We start from the raw sequence: 18,803 nt of genomic DNA, 5'->3' as shown, positions 1-18,803 counted from the left end.
GTTCTGATTTGCATTTCTAAAAGAAAGTATTTCATATCGATAGATGAGTGGAGAAAGACAATGTGGTATATATATATCTACACACACACACACACACACACACTGGAATACTACTCAGCCATAAAAGAGAATGAAATTTTGCCATCTGCAGCAATATGAATGGACTTGGAGGGCATTATGCTAAGTGAAATAAGTCAGATGGAGAAAGACAAATACTGTATGATGTCACTTATATGTAGAATCTGAAAAATACAACAAACAAGTGAATGTTTAAAAAAAAAAGAAGCAGACTCACTGATAAGGAGAATAAACTAGTGGTTACTAGTGGGGAGAGGGGGAAGGGGCAATATAGGGGGAGTGGGAGGTAGAAACTACTGGCTGTAAGACAGGCCACAAGGATGTATTGTACAACACGGGGAAGATAGCTAACATTTTGTAATAACTGTAAATGGAGTGTAACCTTTAAAAATTGTGTTAAAAAATAAAATGAAAATAAAATAAAATAATACCTTAAAATAAAATATCAAAAAAAGAAAAAGTATTTCAGAAAAAGAAAAAATTGAATGCTTGGAAAAAATGGCTAATGGTGACTAATGTCAACTGGTAGTTGTGGAAAAGCTGTCAACAGTCTTGACTAAAATATATGAATACATTTTTAAGGGAGGGTCACAGAATCCAATATTCAGTTATAAAATAAATAAAACAGAATATCATTTCTGGTCCATATCATTCCTTTACAAAATTTCTTGATGAAAGAACTCATAACAACTGATCATTTACATAAGGCTGCAAAGATATGTATCAAAAGCTTTAAAGCAAAAAATCCTTTGAACCCAGCATACCTCTTCTAGTAATTTATCCTAAGGAGTAATCAAGATATGTGCGAAAATTAAGGAATGGACACATGTTCACTGCAGTGTGGCTTATAATCACTGAAAATAGTAAACAAATTATTAAGCAATAGAAGATTGCACTAGAAGTTATCAATGAATTTGGTAAAGTTGCAGGATACAAAATTAATATACAGAAATATGTTAATTTCTATACACTAACAACTAACAATCAGAAAAGGAAATTAAGAAAATAATCCCATTTACAATTGCATCAAAATGAATAAAATAGTAGGAATAAATCTAAGGAGGTAAAGGACCTGTACTCCGAAGACTGTAAGACACTGATGAAAGAAACTGAAGACAACACAAACAGAGGGAAAGATATACCGTGTTCATGGATTGGAAGAAATAATACTGTTAAAATGACCATACTACCCAAGGCAATCAGGAATTCAATGTAATCCCTGTCAAAATACCCATGGCATTCTTCATAGAAGTAGAACAAATAATTCTAAAATTTGTATGGAAACACAAAATACCCCAAAGAGCCAAAACTATCTTGAGAAAGAAGAACAAAGCTGGCGGTATCATGCTCCCTCATTTCAAACTATACTGCAAAGCTACAGTAATCAAAGCAGTATGGTACTGGCACATAGATCAATGGAACAGAATAGCGAGCCCAGAAATGAACCCATAATTACATGGGCAATTAATCTATGACAAAGGAGGCAAGAATATACAATGGGGAAAAGACAGCCTCTTCAATAAATGGTGTTGGGAAAACTGGACAGCTAAATGCAAAAGAATCAAACTGAACTACACCATATACAAAAATAAATTCAAAATGGATTAAAGACTTAAATGTAAGACCTGAAACCATAAAACTTCTGGAAGAAAAAATAGGCAATATGGTCTTTGACATCAGTGTTAGCAATATTTTTTGGATATGTCTCCTCAGGCAAGGGCAACAAAAGCAAAAATAAACAAATGGGACTACATCAAACTAAAAAGCTTTTGCACAATGAAGGAAACTATCAATGAAATGAAAAGGCAGCTTACTGAATGGGAGATGATATTTATAAATGCTATATCTGATAAGGGGTTAATATCCAAAATATTCAAATAACTCATATAGCTCAACATCAAACAAACAACCTGATTAAAAAATGGGTAGAGGATCTGAATAGACATTTATCCAAAGAAGGCATACAAATGGCTATCAGGCACATGAAAAGATGCTCAATATCACTAATTATTAGGAAAATGCAAATGAAAACAACAGTGAGATATCACTTCACACCTGCTAGAATGGATATTATCAAAAAAACAACAAATAACAAGTGTTGGCCAGGATGTAGGGAAACGGGAACCCTTGGGTACTGTTGATGGGAATGCAAATTGGTGCAGCCACTGTGGAAAACAGTATGGAGATACCTCAAAAAACTAAAAATAGACCTATATATAAAACTACCATATGACTCAGAAACTCCACTCCTGGGTATTTATCTAAAGGAAACAAAAACAGTCTTTAGAGACCTAAATGTAAGACCAGATACTATGAAACTCCTAAAGGAAAATATGCAGAACACTCTTTGACATAAACTGCAGCAGTATTTTTTTTTGATCTGTCTCCTAAAGGAAAGGAAAGGAAAACAAAAATAAACAAGTGGGACCTAATTAAACTTAAAAGCTTTCACACAGCAAAGGAAACCACTGACAAGACAAAAAGATAACCCACTGAATGGGAGAAAATATTTGCAAATGATATGACTGATAAGGGATTAATATCCAACATATATAAATAGCTCATACAATACAACATCAAAAAAACAAACAACCAGATTTAAAAATGGGGAGAAGAACTGAACAGACATTTTCCAAAGAGGAAAAGAAAATGGCCAACAGGCATATGAAAAGATGCTCAACATCAGTAATTAACAGGGAAATGAAAATCAAAGCCACAATGACATATCACTTCACACCTGTCAGAAAGAATGGCTATCATCAAAAAGAACACAACAAATGTTGGCGAGGATGTGAAAAAAAGGGAACCCTTGCTCACTGTTAGTGGGAATGTAAATTGGTGCAGCCACTGTGGAAAACAGTATGGAGGTGTCTCAAAAAACTAAAAATAGAACTACCATATGACTGAGCAATTCCACTCCTGTGTATATATCAGAAAAAACCAAAAACACTAATTTGAAAAGACACATGCACCCCAATGTTCATAGCAGCATTACTTACAATTGCCAAGATATGGAAACAACCTAAGTGTCCATCAACAGATGAGTGGACAAGATTGGATACACACACACACACACACACACACACAATGGAATACTACTCAGCCATAAAAAAGAACAAAATTTTGCCATTTGCGGCAAATGGATGGATATGGAGGGCATTATGCTAGTGAAATAAGTTAGAGAAAGACAAATACTGTAGAATATCACTTATATGTGGAATCTAAAAAATACAACAAACTAGTGAATATAACAAAAAAGCAGACTCACAGATATAGAGAACAAACCAGTGTTTACCAGTGGGGAGAGAGGGAGGGGTGGGAGAGTGGGAGGTACAAACTATTCAGTGTAAGATAGGCTCAAGGATGTAATGTACAACATGGGGAATATGACCAATATTCTGTAATAACTGTAAATGGAAAGCAATCTTTAAAAATTGTATAAAAAATAAAAAATTAAAAAAAAACAAGAAAAAACACTCTTTAGAAAAGATATCTGCACACTTACATTAACTGCAGCATTATTTACAATAGCCAAGATATGGAAGCAATCTAAGTACCCGTCGGTAGATGAATGGACAAAAAAGGTGTGGTGTATACACACACACACACACACACACACGCAATGGAATATTAGCCATAAAAAAGAATGAAATCTTGCCATTTGTGACAGCATGGACAGACCTAGAGGACACTAAGCTAAGTGAAATAAGTCAGATGGAGAAAGACAAATACTATATGATTTCACTTAAATGTGTAATCTAAAAAACAAAACAAATGAACAAACACAATAAAACAGAAACAGAGTCATAGATACAGGGAACAAACAGGTGGTTATCAGAGGGAAGGAGGGAGGGGGGAGGGGAGAAATAGGTGAGGGAGATTAAGAGGTACAAACTTTTAGTACAAAATAAATGAGTCAAGGGTATGAAATATACAGTGTGGGGAATATAGTCAATAATTATGTAACATCTTTGTTTGGTGACAGACAGTGACTAATCATGGTGATCATTTTGAAATGTACAGAAATGTCAAATCACTATGTTGTGTACCAGGAACTAATATAGTGTTGTAGGTCAATTATACTTCAAAAACAAACTCACAAAAAAAGAGATCAGATTTGTGGTTACCAGAGGTGGCGAGCGGGGGAGGGGGAATTGGATGAAGGCAGTCAGAAGGTACAAACTTCCAGTTATAAGATAAGTAAGTACTAGGGATGTGGTGTACAACTTGATAAATATAATGAACACTGTTTATGTTAATGCATGAAAGTTGTTAAGACAGTAAACCCTAAGAGTCCTCATCACAAGGAAAAAAACAGAGGATTACTTAATTACAATTACTTAAACTGTGTATGTTAATACAATTTAATATTATGCAGCCATTAAAAATGATGCTGAAAAAGTATACTTCATGATACAGGAAATGTTCACAGTATGAAGTAAAAAAGTGTTACAGAACAGCATGACTTTTTTTAAGCACACATACACACATGTATAGACTAACATAATATATACCAAAAACACTAATGGTGGTTATTGTCATGAGATTGGGGATCATAGATTATTTTAATTTTTGGGGGGGAACTTGTATGTTCCAAAATTTCTATATATATTACTTTTGTTCTCAGGAAAAATTGTTTCAACAATATAAATGAAGTTATAAAGGACACTAGTGCCATGTGTTCTCTTTACTTCAAAAGCATAAGGCTTGAACTGGAGTATATGAATATACATACTACACAATGATGGGAGTTAAAATTTTACTTTTTAAAAAGCTGTGGGAGGGGCTTCCCTGGTGGCACAGTGGTTGGGAGTCCGCCTGCCAATGCAGGGGACGCAGGTTCGTGCCCTGGTCCGGGAGGGTCCCACGTGCTGCGGAGCGGCTGGGCCTGCGAGCCATGGCCGCTGGGCCTGCGTGTCCAGAGCCTGTGCTCCGCAACGGGAGAGGCCACAACAGTGAGAGGCCCACATACCACACACACACACACACACACACACACACACACACACAAAATCTGTGGGGTCTCGAAATAATAATGTTTCTCAAGAATGGTTAGATATTTTGTTCTTTCCTCAAAATGTGAGCTTTCTGTGCCTGACTGTAAGATAAAAAAATTCCTTTTTACTACTACCTAAGGCAGGCCTGCAATCTTCAGGGGCAGTACCATGTGGCTTCTGTCTGGTTTTGAATTAGTCCAGTGACCATCAGACTTTTTGACTGTAAGAACTGTCAATAAAATTTTTGAATATGCACTCACTATGTGATTTATTTATAAATTATATACCTGTAAAACTTTATTAAAATACCAAATATATATGAAAACATGCATGAATATAGAAATTTAAAATGATGAGATAAAAGTAACAGAAGCTCTAACATCTTCTTCCTCACAACGTCATGGATTGTCTTATATGTACTCTACTCTGGACACCACTGGACTGTACAACCACAAAAGGTGGGCTTTGACCAAAAAAGACCAACCATATGTCAATCTGTTCCATTCAGAAGGTCTATAGGAAATTGATATGGGGTATTCTTCTGGCACTAGGTCTTTAATTTATCAAAGGTTATCCAGTTAATGGTGGTAGTGTGTTTACACAGGAAATATCTTCCAGGTCCATACTCTAGCTTACCTTGCTGCTGCAATTTGTAATCAGTGGAATATGCCTTCCCAATGATATTCCATACAGGCCTTAAGCATCCAAATAGTCCTTCAAGAAACCCACCACTGCCGCTGCCCGACCTGCTGAACTGAATCTTGATGTCTTCAGTTCCACTCGTGCCCTCTCCATCCACAGTGTTGCTGTTCCCGTGAGACATGGCCATCTCTGATTCATCTTGTTCCCTTAGCTGAAGAACGCTGTTCTCAAACTGGTCCCTGGAATCCTCGCTTACGCTTGTCAACACTGTTGTGGCGATGGGGCTGTTCATGCCCTCAGTTAGCTCTGTTTGCACCACCCCCTTTTCCTGCTGGTCCTTAAGAAGCTTGGGTGAAGGGTGGCTTCGCATAGGTGCGATGTCATCTTGTAGTCCATTGAAGGTGTTGTTTTCACTCAAAGGCAAGTGTGGGGAAGAGGAGCAGCTCAGGTGCTCCTGAGGGTTGGCCATCGTGCCATGAGTGTGCCCAGGGTCCTGAGAGGACACTCAGAGGATCATTAGGAAAGAGTTCTGATGTAAGAGGGGGCTTCAGAACCTGGGGAAAACAGGAGGAGGTCGTGAGATCACCCTTTCTTTAGTCATCCACACCACTACACTTCCATTTATAATAATAAAAACATTGAAACAAGGGGGATTGATTCAACAGTGGTGTTCATCCACATGAAGGAATACTGTGCAGCAGTTAAAAATCATGTTGTAGAAGAGTATTTACTAACATGAGAAAATGTTCATGACATATTAATATAAAAAGTAGGTTAGAAAAATATATACAGTGTAAGCCATTTAAATTTTTTATTATTTAAAAGGATACACAAACACATATACAAGAAAAAAAGACTGGAAGGATACATCCAAAGAATTAACAACAGTTAATTCTAGGTGGTTAGATTTGGGAGGGATTTATGTTGTTGTGTTTTTCGAGATATTCTAAGCATTTTGCATTAATATGTTTCTATAGACTGAATGGTTGTGTCCCCCCAAAATTTACATGTTGAAACTCATTTGTGATGCTGTTTGGAGGTGGGGGCCTTTGGGATGTGATTAGGTCATGATGGTGGAGCCTTCATGAATGGGATTAGTGCCTTATAAAAAAGACCCCGGAGAACTCCCTTCCCTCTTCTTCCATATGAGGACACAGTGAGAAGATGGCTGTCTATGAACCAGGAAGCAGGCCCTCACCAGATTATCAAATCTGTGAGTGCTTTGATCTTGGATATCTCAGCTCAGCCTCCAAAAAACTGTCAGAAGTAAAAATGTTTGTTGTCTGAGCCATCTAGTCTGTGGTATTTTTGTTATAGCAGCCTGAACAGACTAAGACATATATATTATTTTTATAATCAGAAAAAAATTGTTTCCCTTCCCAAAGGTATAAATATATTTTTGTTAGAAACTACATTCTGTGTTATTATAAGTCACTGCTGATATCTTCTGTTTGCTTTAGTGTCTTGTCCACTGGCACCTTTCTTTACTTTCTAAGGCATTCATTAAGGCATGTAGATAAACGTCTTGTGTATGTGACAGATAAATTCCTAAGATGTAAATTTTGTTTTACTGTACTGCACCAAATCTGGAGCAATGTGACCAAGCTGCAGCTCTTTAAACTTATTATTTGCTTCTGATCTGTCCATTAGCACCAATTTCTCAGAGCCACCTACCCCCTGAAAATAAAGACATGGAATTGTTCTAGATTCACCAGATCATGCAAAATCAATCTTAAACTTATTCAATGTATGTCTCTTATCAGAAATTTACTTTCTTTGCAAATCCCTATATAATAGTCCTTCCTTCTTTCACTTTGTATTAAGCATCAAGGATGTGCTAGAGGCCAGGGGATAAAGATGAGCTCGCAGAAGGGGCAAAAGACAGACCAACAAAGATTGACTGTACACTGCTTAACCAAGTGCTCTGGGAGCACAGAGAGGGGGGATAGTTTCAGGGATAGCTGCCCAAAGGTGGTAACTATTGATCTGTTTGAAGGAAGTGTAGAAACTCACCGGGCAGGCAGGAAAGGAGTGAGTGAAAGAAGAGGAAGAGGGTACTACAGGTTTGGAGAAAGTGTGAACGAGGGCATGGAGGGATGAAAATATGGAACAGATGAGATATCTTAGTGGCTGGAATGTAGGTTATATGTATATATACAGAGAAAGATAAGAATTGGAGAGAGTCAGGGGCTAGATTGTAAGTATGCTAGGCTAAGAGATTTGGATTTTATTCTGAAGGTGATGGGGAGCCACAGTATCCTATATTGGGGGTTACAAATAAAAATAGACCATTCTTATGTTATTAATTTCTCATCTTCATTACTGAGACCAGGGATTGCTAGGGAAGTGAGACTAGGCATTCCAGGTAGTAATGGGGAGCAGCAGGAGATAACTCTTGTAAAAGGTGGGCCAAGGTCAGAATACAGTGGACCTGTATGGCAAGCTAAAGTTTTTAGATTTTATCCTCAAGACAACAGAGAGTCATCAAGGAATTTTAAGCAAGGGAGTGATTTGGTCAGATTTGTAATTTAAAATCATACCCATAGCAGTAGAGGTTGGATTGAAGGAGAATGACTGAAGGTCAAGATATCAGTTAGGAGGAAGAGACCAAGTAAGAAATGATGAGGACCCGAACCAAGGCAGTAGCAATGGCAATGAAGAGGAGGGGACAGGTTTAAGAGGTAAAACTGGTAAGACTTAGTGACTGATAAAACATGGGGGTGGGTGAGGAAAAGGACAGGAGAGGAATACTTTCAGATAACTTACCTGGGATAATGGATAGATGGACAATGTCATTAACTGAGATATGAAATATCAGAAGAGATGAAGTTTTACAAAGAAGATAATTAGCTCATAAATGCAGACAGTTTAATGCCTACTGTGTGTTTCATTCACTGAACCAGATTTTTATTTATGTTATCTGATTTTAGAGACACTTTAGGGACTTCCCTGGCGGTCCAGTGGTTAAGACTGTGCGCTTCCACTGCAGGGGGAACCGGTTCCACCCCTAGTCAGGGAACTAAGATCCTATGTGCCGCGCGGTGTGGCCAAGAAGGAAAAACAATAAAAATAAAAAGACACTTTATAGAGAGGAATTTAAAGAGAATTATACATGGGAGCTTCTTTAGCTCAGGGATAGAAGTATCAAAATAATACAAAGGTGAACCCAAGTTAAATTTAAAACATTTTTATTAAATGCATGCTAGGAGCAGTACCAAGTTAAATTAAAAATGTTTTTATTAAATAAATGCTAGAACCACGCACTAGGCTAGGTTCTATGGGTACAGGACATTACTATTACCATTACTACTTTTTTTTTTTTGCGGTATGTGGGCCTCTCACTGTTGTGGCCTCTCCCGTTGCGGAGCACAGGCTCCGGACGCACAGGCCCAGCGGCCTCGGCTCACGGACCCAGCCGCTCCGCGGCATGTGGGATCCTCCCAGACCGGGGCACGAACCCGTTTCCCCTGCATCGGCAGGCGGACTCTCAACCACTGCGCCACCAGGGAAGCCCACCATTACTACTTTTAATGGTAAGGAAGACAAAGGGCTTTACAATTTACAGAGCCCCGTTTACATAATCAGCGATGTGATTACTCTCCAGAATAAAAAAACCAACAATCCGATTTGTAGTGTTTGCCAATTTCCCTGGTATAAATACTCCCACCAAGGCAGATTTTAAGCTAATAACAACAGCTTAACAACCTGCTTGCAAAGTTACTAAATATTTGACAGCTGGCTCTTAGAAACTGGCATATAAACCAGCACCAACTCCATAATCTTTGTGAGAGTGTCATTTTCATTTGAGAGAAGTAAGAAACTTCTAAGGCAACATATTGAGTAAAAGCGGTAGAGCAGGAATTAAAATCTAACTCAGAATTCAGATTCTCAAATTCCCTTGCCTTTTTTTAATGACAAGGCACCTCTTATGATAACCCTTCACTTTCTTAGAGTACTTTTCCTGTGACCTTGACCTAAACACCTGACTGCCTGTTTAAGGAAGCCAGAGCATGGAATGGCTATCCCTGTTTTTCCCAGAAGGACACGGAGGCCTAGAGAGAGGTATATGCCAAAGGTCACAGAGCCAGGACTGAATACCTTTTTTTTTTTCCTAATTCCAAACTCTCTCCTATACCATGTGGTCTCTGTAAGACATAGTTTCTTCTTTTCAAAGCTTATACACTACTTAAAGAGTTAATAATTACACCGAGGGAATTACCTCTTGCCCACTCCCACCCCCATGACATACGAGCCATATTCTGTTCTACAGGCTGTGGGAGAAGGGGAACAAGAATGGGGCAGGAGAAGGTAGACTGGGCTGACTGGACTTGAGGCGAACCTTTGCAAGGAAGATGTGTTTGAAACTGACAGAGGAAAGAAAGTCAGGAAAGAACAAGAGCATTAGCAGAGGCAGGGAAAAAAGGACGAGGGCATGTGTGGGAGGGCTGATCACCTGGAAATAATGAAAGAGCCAGCTAAGGTTGGAGAGTAGTGTGCAATAAAGGTAGCTCCTTCACATACGGGCTCTGAAAGCTCATGAAATAATGCAGATAATTCTTCCCTTTAAACAAATCAGAAAACTTTAACTGTTTGAGGTTAGGTTCAGAGGGACTTAAATTCTAGGGCATGGAGAAATTTAGGGGCTGGGAAGCTGCCTGGGACTCTAATGTTGGGGAAAAGAAAGAAAGAAAGAAAAAGAAAAGCTGCAACCCTTCGCTACAGCAACAGCTGTTTGCTGAGTTGACCGCCATTCCCCACCCCAATCCTCTCCACTTCCTTCCTTTTTACTCATCTCTAAGCTCTGACATTACTGATCCCCTCATTTTGCTTTCTTGCTGACCTCCTGCCACAACCTTGAGCTGCCTCTTGCCTTTGGCCTCTCTGACCTTGCTCTGCCTGATCTCTTTCAAGACTGCTGACTTCATATTTTCAGACTTGGCCACTGCCTTAGTCAAGTTGCTTCCAGTCTGTCTTTGCCGTTGGGATCCTTTACAGCACAGGGCATATATTATGCTGTTGGCTCACATCAGACTTGATAATGCAAATACCCAAATGTATATGTGAATGTCAGCCAAACACCTATTTGTGCAATTTGTTCTTTGAACCCAACTACAGGATTTTATATTAATTCCTGGTAAATCTGCATTTTGTCCATTTTTATTCTGAGTTTCTTCTCCCTGATGACCTCATATTGAAATGAGCTCATATACAAAAAGTTAGAAAAACATGTGTTTGCTTTGTAATCTCTTCCCATTTCTTTTTTCTTTTTTTTTTTTTTTTTTGGCCACGCCTCAGATCTCAGTCCCCTAGCCAGGGGTTGAACCCGGGCCATGAAAGTAAAAGCACCGAATCCTAACCACTAGACCACCAGGGAACTCCCATCTCTTCACATTTCTAAGAGGTTAATGGTATACATGAAGTAGACCTGTTCACACAGGCACTGGGAATGAGTCTAAAGAAGAGAACTTCAGCATGGTCATCACATTCAGTTTGATATTTAAGACATCAAGGAATAACAGGACCTTCAAGGAATATAGTCCAACCCACCTGTTTTACATATGAGAATCAAATCCCAGAGAGATTGCTGACTCGCTCAATACAACTAATTAGTGTCAGAGACAGAATGAGTCCTCTTTCTTCAACCTATGATCTTCCTCTAGTCTGGTTGTTTATTCAGACAAACAGAAACAAATAGCCATGATAGCATGACCACTGATGACAAAAACGATAATAATTCACTGTGCTATTCTAGGTGCACTAAAACCACACCCAAAGAAACACAAGCATCCATTTAGAGGGGTGGCCCTGCACCTGTTAACAGAGGAGTGAAGGGCACCCAGCTATTGGTGATTCAGTGGCTCTGAGAGCGGGCAGAGGTGATGGAAACCTCAAGGTGTGCATAGAGATATGTAGTCAGAGAGGCTTTCCTCTGCTCACCAAGAATATCAAGACCAATCGCAACCAACAAATGCAGAGAAATGGAGAAGCACAAGAACAAAGGGAAAGAAATCATCACCATGGCTATATTCAAACATGATCAGAGCTGACTCTACATGTAAGAGTGTAGGAGGATAAAAATATCTAAATTTTACCTGTGTTTGTACGTACACCCACGCACTGCCACTGCACAGTGAAGGAGCTGGTAGGTGGAACCTAAGGGAACACAAGCAGCCCCACCATCTCTGCCTCTGTCTTTGTCCTCTCAATTCCTCCCTCTCTGTCCAGATTTGGTTCAGGTACCCTTTTGGGAACTGACTGTTTGGATATTTTAATTCATGAGAAGTCAAAGCTAGAATTCATTAGAAGGGGATAGAAAGGAAACGAGGCAAGAATTTTAAACACTGAGAGTCAAATGGAAAAAGATAAGGAAGAGCAGAGGGGCAAAAGGGCAAGGTTGGCGTGTCACCCTTATCAGTAGGAAGCTCTATGGGCAAGGCTGCAGGTGAGGTGATGCTGCTGCTTCCCTTACAAGGGCTCCTGAATCTGCCAGGAGCACAAGGTAGTGCTTCCGTCTCTGCCCTTTGGGAACACTTCCCTTGCCCTCAAAAGGAGGAAGTGGTTTGTGAAAAATTAGTAGGCAAGGGCTGGAGACAGCAGCAGATGTGCATTTGCCAGCGCACTGCCAATTTCTGGAAATTACCTTGGCTTCATGCCAAGATGGGTTCGGCACAGAGAAAAAGACGAGTGGAAGAGGTCATGTGGCCGAATGGCCCTTGAGTTCTTGTGTTTTTATTATATAATTCAATGTCCCCAAGTTGCTAATAGAGGATAATTCTATAATAGATCAGATTTTGAGTTTTACATCATAAATATGAATAAATCAAAGATTTTGGAAAATTTTGCCTCACAAAGTTTTCAGTATGACTAAAATTGAATAAAACTTGAAAGTAAGCTTTATTGCTGAGATTTCTTGATTGATGCTCACCTCTTCCAAAGCTGTCTTATCATTACTCGGCATTTTCTTTCCTTAAAATGAACACAATGCTGCTATCCTAACTTTCTGGTTATTTCTCTAAAATTCACATAGCAGTATTTAGAGCACAAGTGAGGTTTCTGCTGTTAGGGCATCATTCCCATTTTAAAACTGGGATTAAGTTACTTTTTCATAGTAATCACATAAAAAATGATCTTTCTAGGATAGAGGTCTATCACGGAGATCTTGATTTGAAATTAAAAAAAAATTAGATTGCTTTTTCTAATGGAATTGCAAAATTAATCAGATCAGAATAGTGGCCTACAATTGCGCCTTTACCCCTAACTTGCTCTCCTAACTGTGAACCCTCTACTGAAATCCCTATTTGAAAGGACAATAATAACCTCACATCAACCAAATCCACCGACCTACCTTGTCCCATCTTCTTTTTTTTTTTTTTTTTTTTTCTTTTTGCGGTACGCGGGCCTCTCACTGTTGTGGCCTCTCCCGTTGCGGAGCACAGGCTCCGGATGCGCAGGCCCAGCGGCCATGGCTCACGGGCCCAGCCGCTCCGCGGCATATGGGATCCTCCCAGACCGGGGCACGAACCCGTATCCCCTGCATCGGCAGGCGGACTCTCAACCACTGCGCCACCAGGGAGGCCCCCATCTTCTTTATAACATTTCATCCAATAATCATGCATTCAGAAATATTGATTCAGTGTCTACCATGTATCTATATTTTTGGTTAAGATTATGAATGTTTCATAATATTAAAGTATGCTGGAGCCAGCAAAAAATAAAAATTACAAACAGGCAACCTCCATGTTGACAGATTACTTAATGAATATTACTACCTATAAATACAACTATGACTAAAGTTAAAATAACTTTATAATGTAGGTTTTAAAGCAACTGACAAAGGATTAATCTCCAAAATTTACAAGCAGCTCATGCAGCTCAATAACAAAAAAACAAACAACCCAATCAAAAACTGGGCAGAAGACCTAAACAGACATTTCTCCAAAGAAGATATACAGATTGCCAACAAACACATGAAAGAATGCTCAACATCATTAGTCATCAGAGAAATGCAAATCAAAACTACAATGAGATATCATCTCACACCAGTCAGAATGGCCATCATCAAAAAATCTAGAAACAATAAATGCTGGAGAGGATGTGGAGAAAAGGGAACACTCTTGCACTGTTGGTGGGAATGTAAATTGATACAGCCACTATGGAGAACAGTATGGAGGTTCCTTAAAAAACTACAAATAGGACTACTGTATGACCCAGCAATCCCACTATTGGGCATATACCCTGAGAAAACCATAATTCAAAAACAGTCATGTACCCAAACGTTCATTGCAGCTCTATTTACAATAGCCAGGACATGGAAGCAACCTAAGTGTCCATCAACAGATGAAAGGATAAAGAAGATGTGGCACATATATACAATGGAATATTACTCAGCCATAAAAAGAAACGATATTGAGCTATTTGTAGTGAGGTGGATGGACCTAGAGTCTGTCATACAGAGTGAAGTAAGTCAGAAAGAGAAAGACAAATACCATATGCTAACACATATATATGGAATTTAAGAAAAAAAAATGTCATGAAGAACCTAGGGGTAAAACAGGAATAAAGACACAGACCTACTTGAGAATGGACTTGAGGATGTGGGGAGCGGGAAGGGTAAGCTGTGACAAAGCGAAAGAGAGGCATGGACATATATACAGTACCAAACATAAAGTAGATAGATAGTGGGAAGCAGCCGCATAGCACAGGGAGATCAGCTCGGTGCTTGTGACCGCCTGGAGGGGTGGGATAGGGAGGGTGGGAGGGAGGGAGACGCAAGAGGGAAGGGATGTGGGAACAGATGTATATGTATGACTGATTCACTTTGTTATAAAGCAGAAACTAATTTAAAAAAAAAGGAGGATTATAGAATATATAGATAGAACTGTGAACTTGAGCTGGTCCCTGATAACAGCACCAAGTATACAGTAAGCACTCAATAAAAGCTAGTCCCTTTTCTTCTTTTCCTTTCCTGTTACTTTGTGCCTTTCCCCTCTTTTTTTGGGAAATCTATGACTCTCCTTAAGATAAATAGTTCAGGAGAACAGTTGAAATGACCATTGAAATTATTTAAAATTACTATTTAAAATTCAAATTATGTTTTACAATTTGGGCTATAATGCACACTTTCATATTGTTTCCCAATCAACCAGTTCAGAACCTTCTATGCACTTCATCATATAGAGAGCAACACTGTGAGGGGCTAAGAGGGGAACCACTGGACGAAGATAGACCTGGATTCAAATACTAATCATTAACTTGATCTTTCTCTCTAAGCCTCAATTTCGTTATCCATAAGTGGTGATAACAACAGAATCCAACTCATAGAAGAGATTAGATGATTATATGAGATAGTGCATATATAATGCACTTATCTAGCACACAGCAAATCCTCAAGACTTGTTAGCTATCCAAATCTTTAACTAGAAAAGCTAGAATGAAAAGATATATGTCAATATGCTCAATATATATGTGAGATCAAGGGGCATGAAAGGAAGGGCAAAAAGAAGACAAGTGAGCTTTCTTAAAGAAAGTGGGAAAATGACAAAAGTGGGATAAGAGAGAGATAGATCAATATACATAGGAATTGAGGCACATTTAGCTTGTAACGTTCATTTGAAACTATAAATGAAAGCAAAAAGAATCAATAAACAGAGAGATACTGGGTCAAAAGGGCAAATGGAAGATGGAAAACAAGAGAGGAAAATCCCAAACGTATGCAACTTCTTTTTCATATTTAATTTCCTTTGTCTTTAATTACAGCAGTTATTTTTACATTCCAGGTTTCAATTAAATTGAAAGAAAAAGGGAAGGCTCTATGTAGCTATAATATTTGGGAGAATATTAATACTATGTAGTTCTAATATTTGGGAGAAAAAAGTATGTAATTCCCATGGTTTTAACATTGCTATATTAAATTAGGAGATAATTTTATTGATTCAAGAAAGTATCTCTGGGAAAAGACTGCTTATGTTTTAAACAGAAGAGCAATTAGAACACAGGAGAACCACTGCAGAACTGTGTTCCCAAAGGAGAGTATGGAATTTTCTTGCCTAGAGATCGACATGTTTCTACATCACGTTATGTACACAGGAAGACATTCTGTCTTTCAGGAACTGCTTAATTCTACTCTTGTCTCACCCACCTTCCTAGAAACATTATAGTTTTCAGGTAGCTTGCCTTCACTTTCTTTATGAAGACCTCATCCCTAGGTCAAAGTCTAAAAAGTTTGTTGTGGCTCTAGGCCTAGAGAACTTTGTACAATAGCAACTTCCCACAAGCTTAGAAAAATCATAAAAAATAGTCCTTAAGTGATAAATTGAACATTGTAGTAAAATGTGTGCTCTAAATTCAAACTCTCTGGTTTGAATACTGATTCTGTCCATGGGGAAGTTCCTTATCTTTGTGTGTCTCAGTTTTTGCAGTCAAAAACTTGGATAATAAGTGTATCTACCTCATAGGGTTGTAATGAGGACTAAATAAGATAATACTTGCAGAGTGCTTAACATATAACCTGGTACAAAGTAAGCACTTAACAAGGTTTTGCTATTTATACTTTAAATTAATAAACATTCTAAAATAAGAGTGTATTCTTTATTAATAATAATATCCATATTGTTAAAGGAGTAAGATCAAATGAGTACATATATTTTACAACAGTTTTGTCCTTGCTCATTCCAGGGATATAACCATAGAAAAAGGGAAACTTAAAGTTGTCCCAGAGGATGGCTATTTCCATTTTATAATGAAAAGACCATTTATTTCCAAGGAGTTAAGCAGAGCAGCTTAGCCCAGAAATAAGCAATGGCCCCAGCCTGAGGGATTTGACACCACTATTCATTGACCCCAGGTCCTAAGACCACTTTGACCCACTCTCATAAGTCGCCATGCTTTGTCTAGTTTGCAAAAAAAAAGGTTTTTTGGATGTAACTTGAAGAATTATAGATGTTGGGAGATTAATAAACCCCTAACTAGGAGAGAGTACAAGTAGCACGAGTAATTAACTTGATGTTGAGAATAAAAAGATATTTAATAATTACTTCTTAATAACATCATGATATCAACATATTAATAAATATTAATGTTAACATTTGTTTATTATGTCATATGTATCTTCCTTTGTAGACTGGGCATGATTCTAAAGAAAAAAATAAGCAGAATCTAATTAGAGGTTAATTCATATTCCAAATGTACTAGGGGTTGAACTGAAGGAAGCTTTTTTAGGCTGTAATAATCATTTTTCTGAATTAAGGTTTTTTGAAGTCTGTATGATGAGCGAGCAGCAGAAGCAGGCACTAACACTGAAGTTGGTGCAGGACCCTGTATTAGCCCAGACCCTGGCAAGAAAGAGATGCCACACTCAAATGGGGCAAATGACAAGAATTTATGAGACTACTTACAAAGGTGGGGGCAGGAAAAGCAACAGGGATGGTGCCATTCCCCAAAGCTAGTAACAGTCAAAAGGCTGTTAACTGAGCAGGGGAAAAAATTATTGCCAGAACCTGGAAAGCATAACTATAGAAGAAAGTCATCCAACAAGAGCTGTGGCTTTGGGAGAGGGATGCAACCAAAGTTTAATGACCTGATAGGGAGGGAGCCAGGGGAATTAATATTGAACCCCAACCTCACACTCCTCTGGCTCTCTGAGACCCTGCAGGTGCTTCACATTGGTTGAACCCAATAGAAAACAAGAAGGCAAGGAAGTCCATTAATGCAGCCTTCAGAGGCACAGAACAGAGTACTCTGAGAAGGACTGAAAATGGATCTGATTCTAAGCACCAGACCAGTGCAGATCCTCCTGCTAAAGGCAGAGACATAATGGCCAAACCTGGAAATGCAATGAGCAGAGCTAAGCCCCTGCTAGTAAGAGGTCTCCCTCTGGCTTCTGGATCTTTCAGTTTGGTGGGAAAACTTGAACTTCGGTGTCGGTTATGGGCTCTATAGCAGTTGGGTACCACTGGACAATCTGTTCTTTCTGCCTGGGCTGAAGTATGGGGAATATTTTCCCCTCTAAATATATAAAATACTATTTATTATATTCAGGTCATCTACGAGTCTTAGTACCATGTACTATGTTCCAAAAAAAGCATCTCATCAATGAAAACTAAATGATATCCACATTGTGATTAAATACTTAGAGTGGAGGCAGCTTGCTACACAGGGGTTCTGAAACAATGGGCTTCCTCGTGTGGTTTATGTGAGTCTTAAATGAGGTGAAGTACATGAAAGTGCTTTTCAAACCATGCAGTAGTATCCTGGTGCTGTCACTATTAAAACATATGGCAGCCATAGGGAAAGGATGGAGAGTGTACGGTTTAGTAAGAGTTGTTGTCAGGAGCTACTGCTCAGGGTTCTCAGCAGGTGAGAGTGGAAGGAAAATCTGTTTGATTTTATATTTTGAAATTATATTATGAAAGTTCTCTTTTCCCATTAAATTTACTGTTAGTGTTTGGACTGTTTAGTTGGACAGTGAAATATAACTGAAGTAGAGCTATGAATATAACACATTACACACTTGTTTTATACTATAGAACATGAAAATGAAATAATTCATTGCCAGCTTAGTATAACAGAGTTACTGAAAAGCATCAGTAACAGACTTCCAATGATATATGTGGAATTTCCCACAAAGCTGCAGATCCTACAAACTGTTCCTGGGCAAGTCCTGTTTGTTCCTGGCAGGCAAGAAGTTGTCAAGGGTCCTTCTGCCATCTTTGCATTGCTTTTTCAGGTCTTGCTTAGGAATGATAGAAACAGAGATTGTTAGAATTGGAGGGAGCAGTGAGTGGGTGATAATTTCTATTTTTAAAGAGAAACAACTCATCCTAATTAGTTTGTAAATTTGCTAGGGGTAGAATCCAAGTATTATTTATCTCTGTACCTTGTCCCTCTTCTTTTCCTCCCTACCTAGCCTCAGCACCTAGTACAGGACCTGTGTAAGATGATGCAGTTTACTTTTTGGATGAGAGAACTTCACACACACACACACACACACACATACACACACACGCAGAGCAATCTGATAAATAATACATTAATAACAATAGCTAAAATTTGCTGAGATTATTGCCAAACACTGCTCAAGACACTTTC

At 38.6% G+C, this 18,803-nt stretch overlaps 1 protein-coding gene across 3 annotated transcripts in view; it reads right to left on the bottom strand.

Moving 5' to 3' along the window:
- MAP3K13 (mitogen-activated protein kinase kinase kinase 13) overlaps positions 1-18,803 on the bottom strand; it is a 172,383-nt gene that overhangs the window by 43,133 nt on the left and 110,447 nt on the right. For 2 of the 3 annotated variants that reach the window (XM_081236059.1, XM_081236060.1), the window contains one exon: positions 5,712-6,271. In XM_081236059.1, the coding sequence (XP_081092185.1) occupies positions 5,712-6,186 (475 nt within the window). In that variant the 5' untranslated portion in view covers positions 6,187-6,271. The remainder of the gene's footprint in view (positions 1-5,711; positions 6,272-18,803) is intronic. The other variant, XM_081236061.1, reaches the window with a different exon arrangement.

This window comes from Mesoplodon bidens, assembly GCF_964165515.1.
Source record: "Mesoplodon bidens genome assembly, chromosome: 5".
Taxonomy (NCBI): Eukaryota; Metazoa; Chordata; class Mammalia; order Artiodactyla; family Ziphiidae; genus Mesoplodon; species Mesoplodon bidens.
This window is presented reverse-complemented; position numbering and strand designations above follow the sequence as displayed.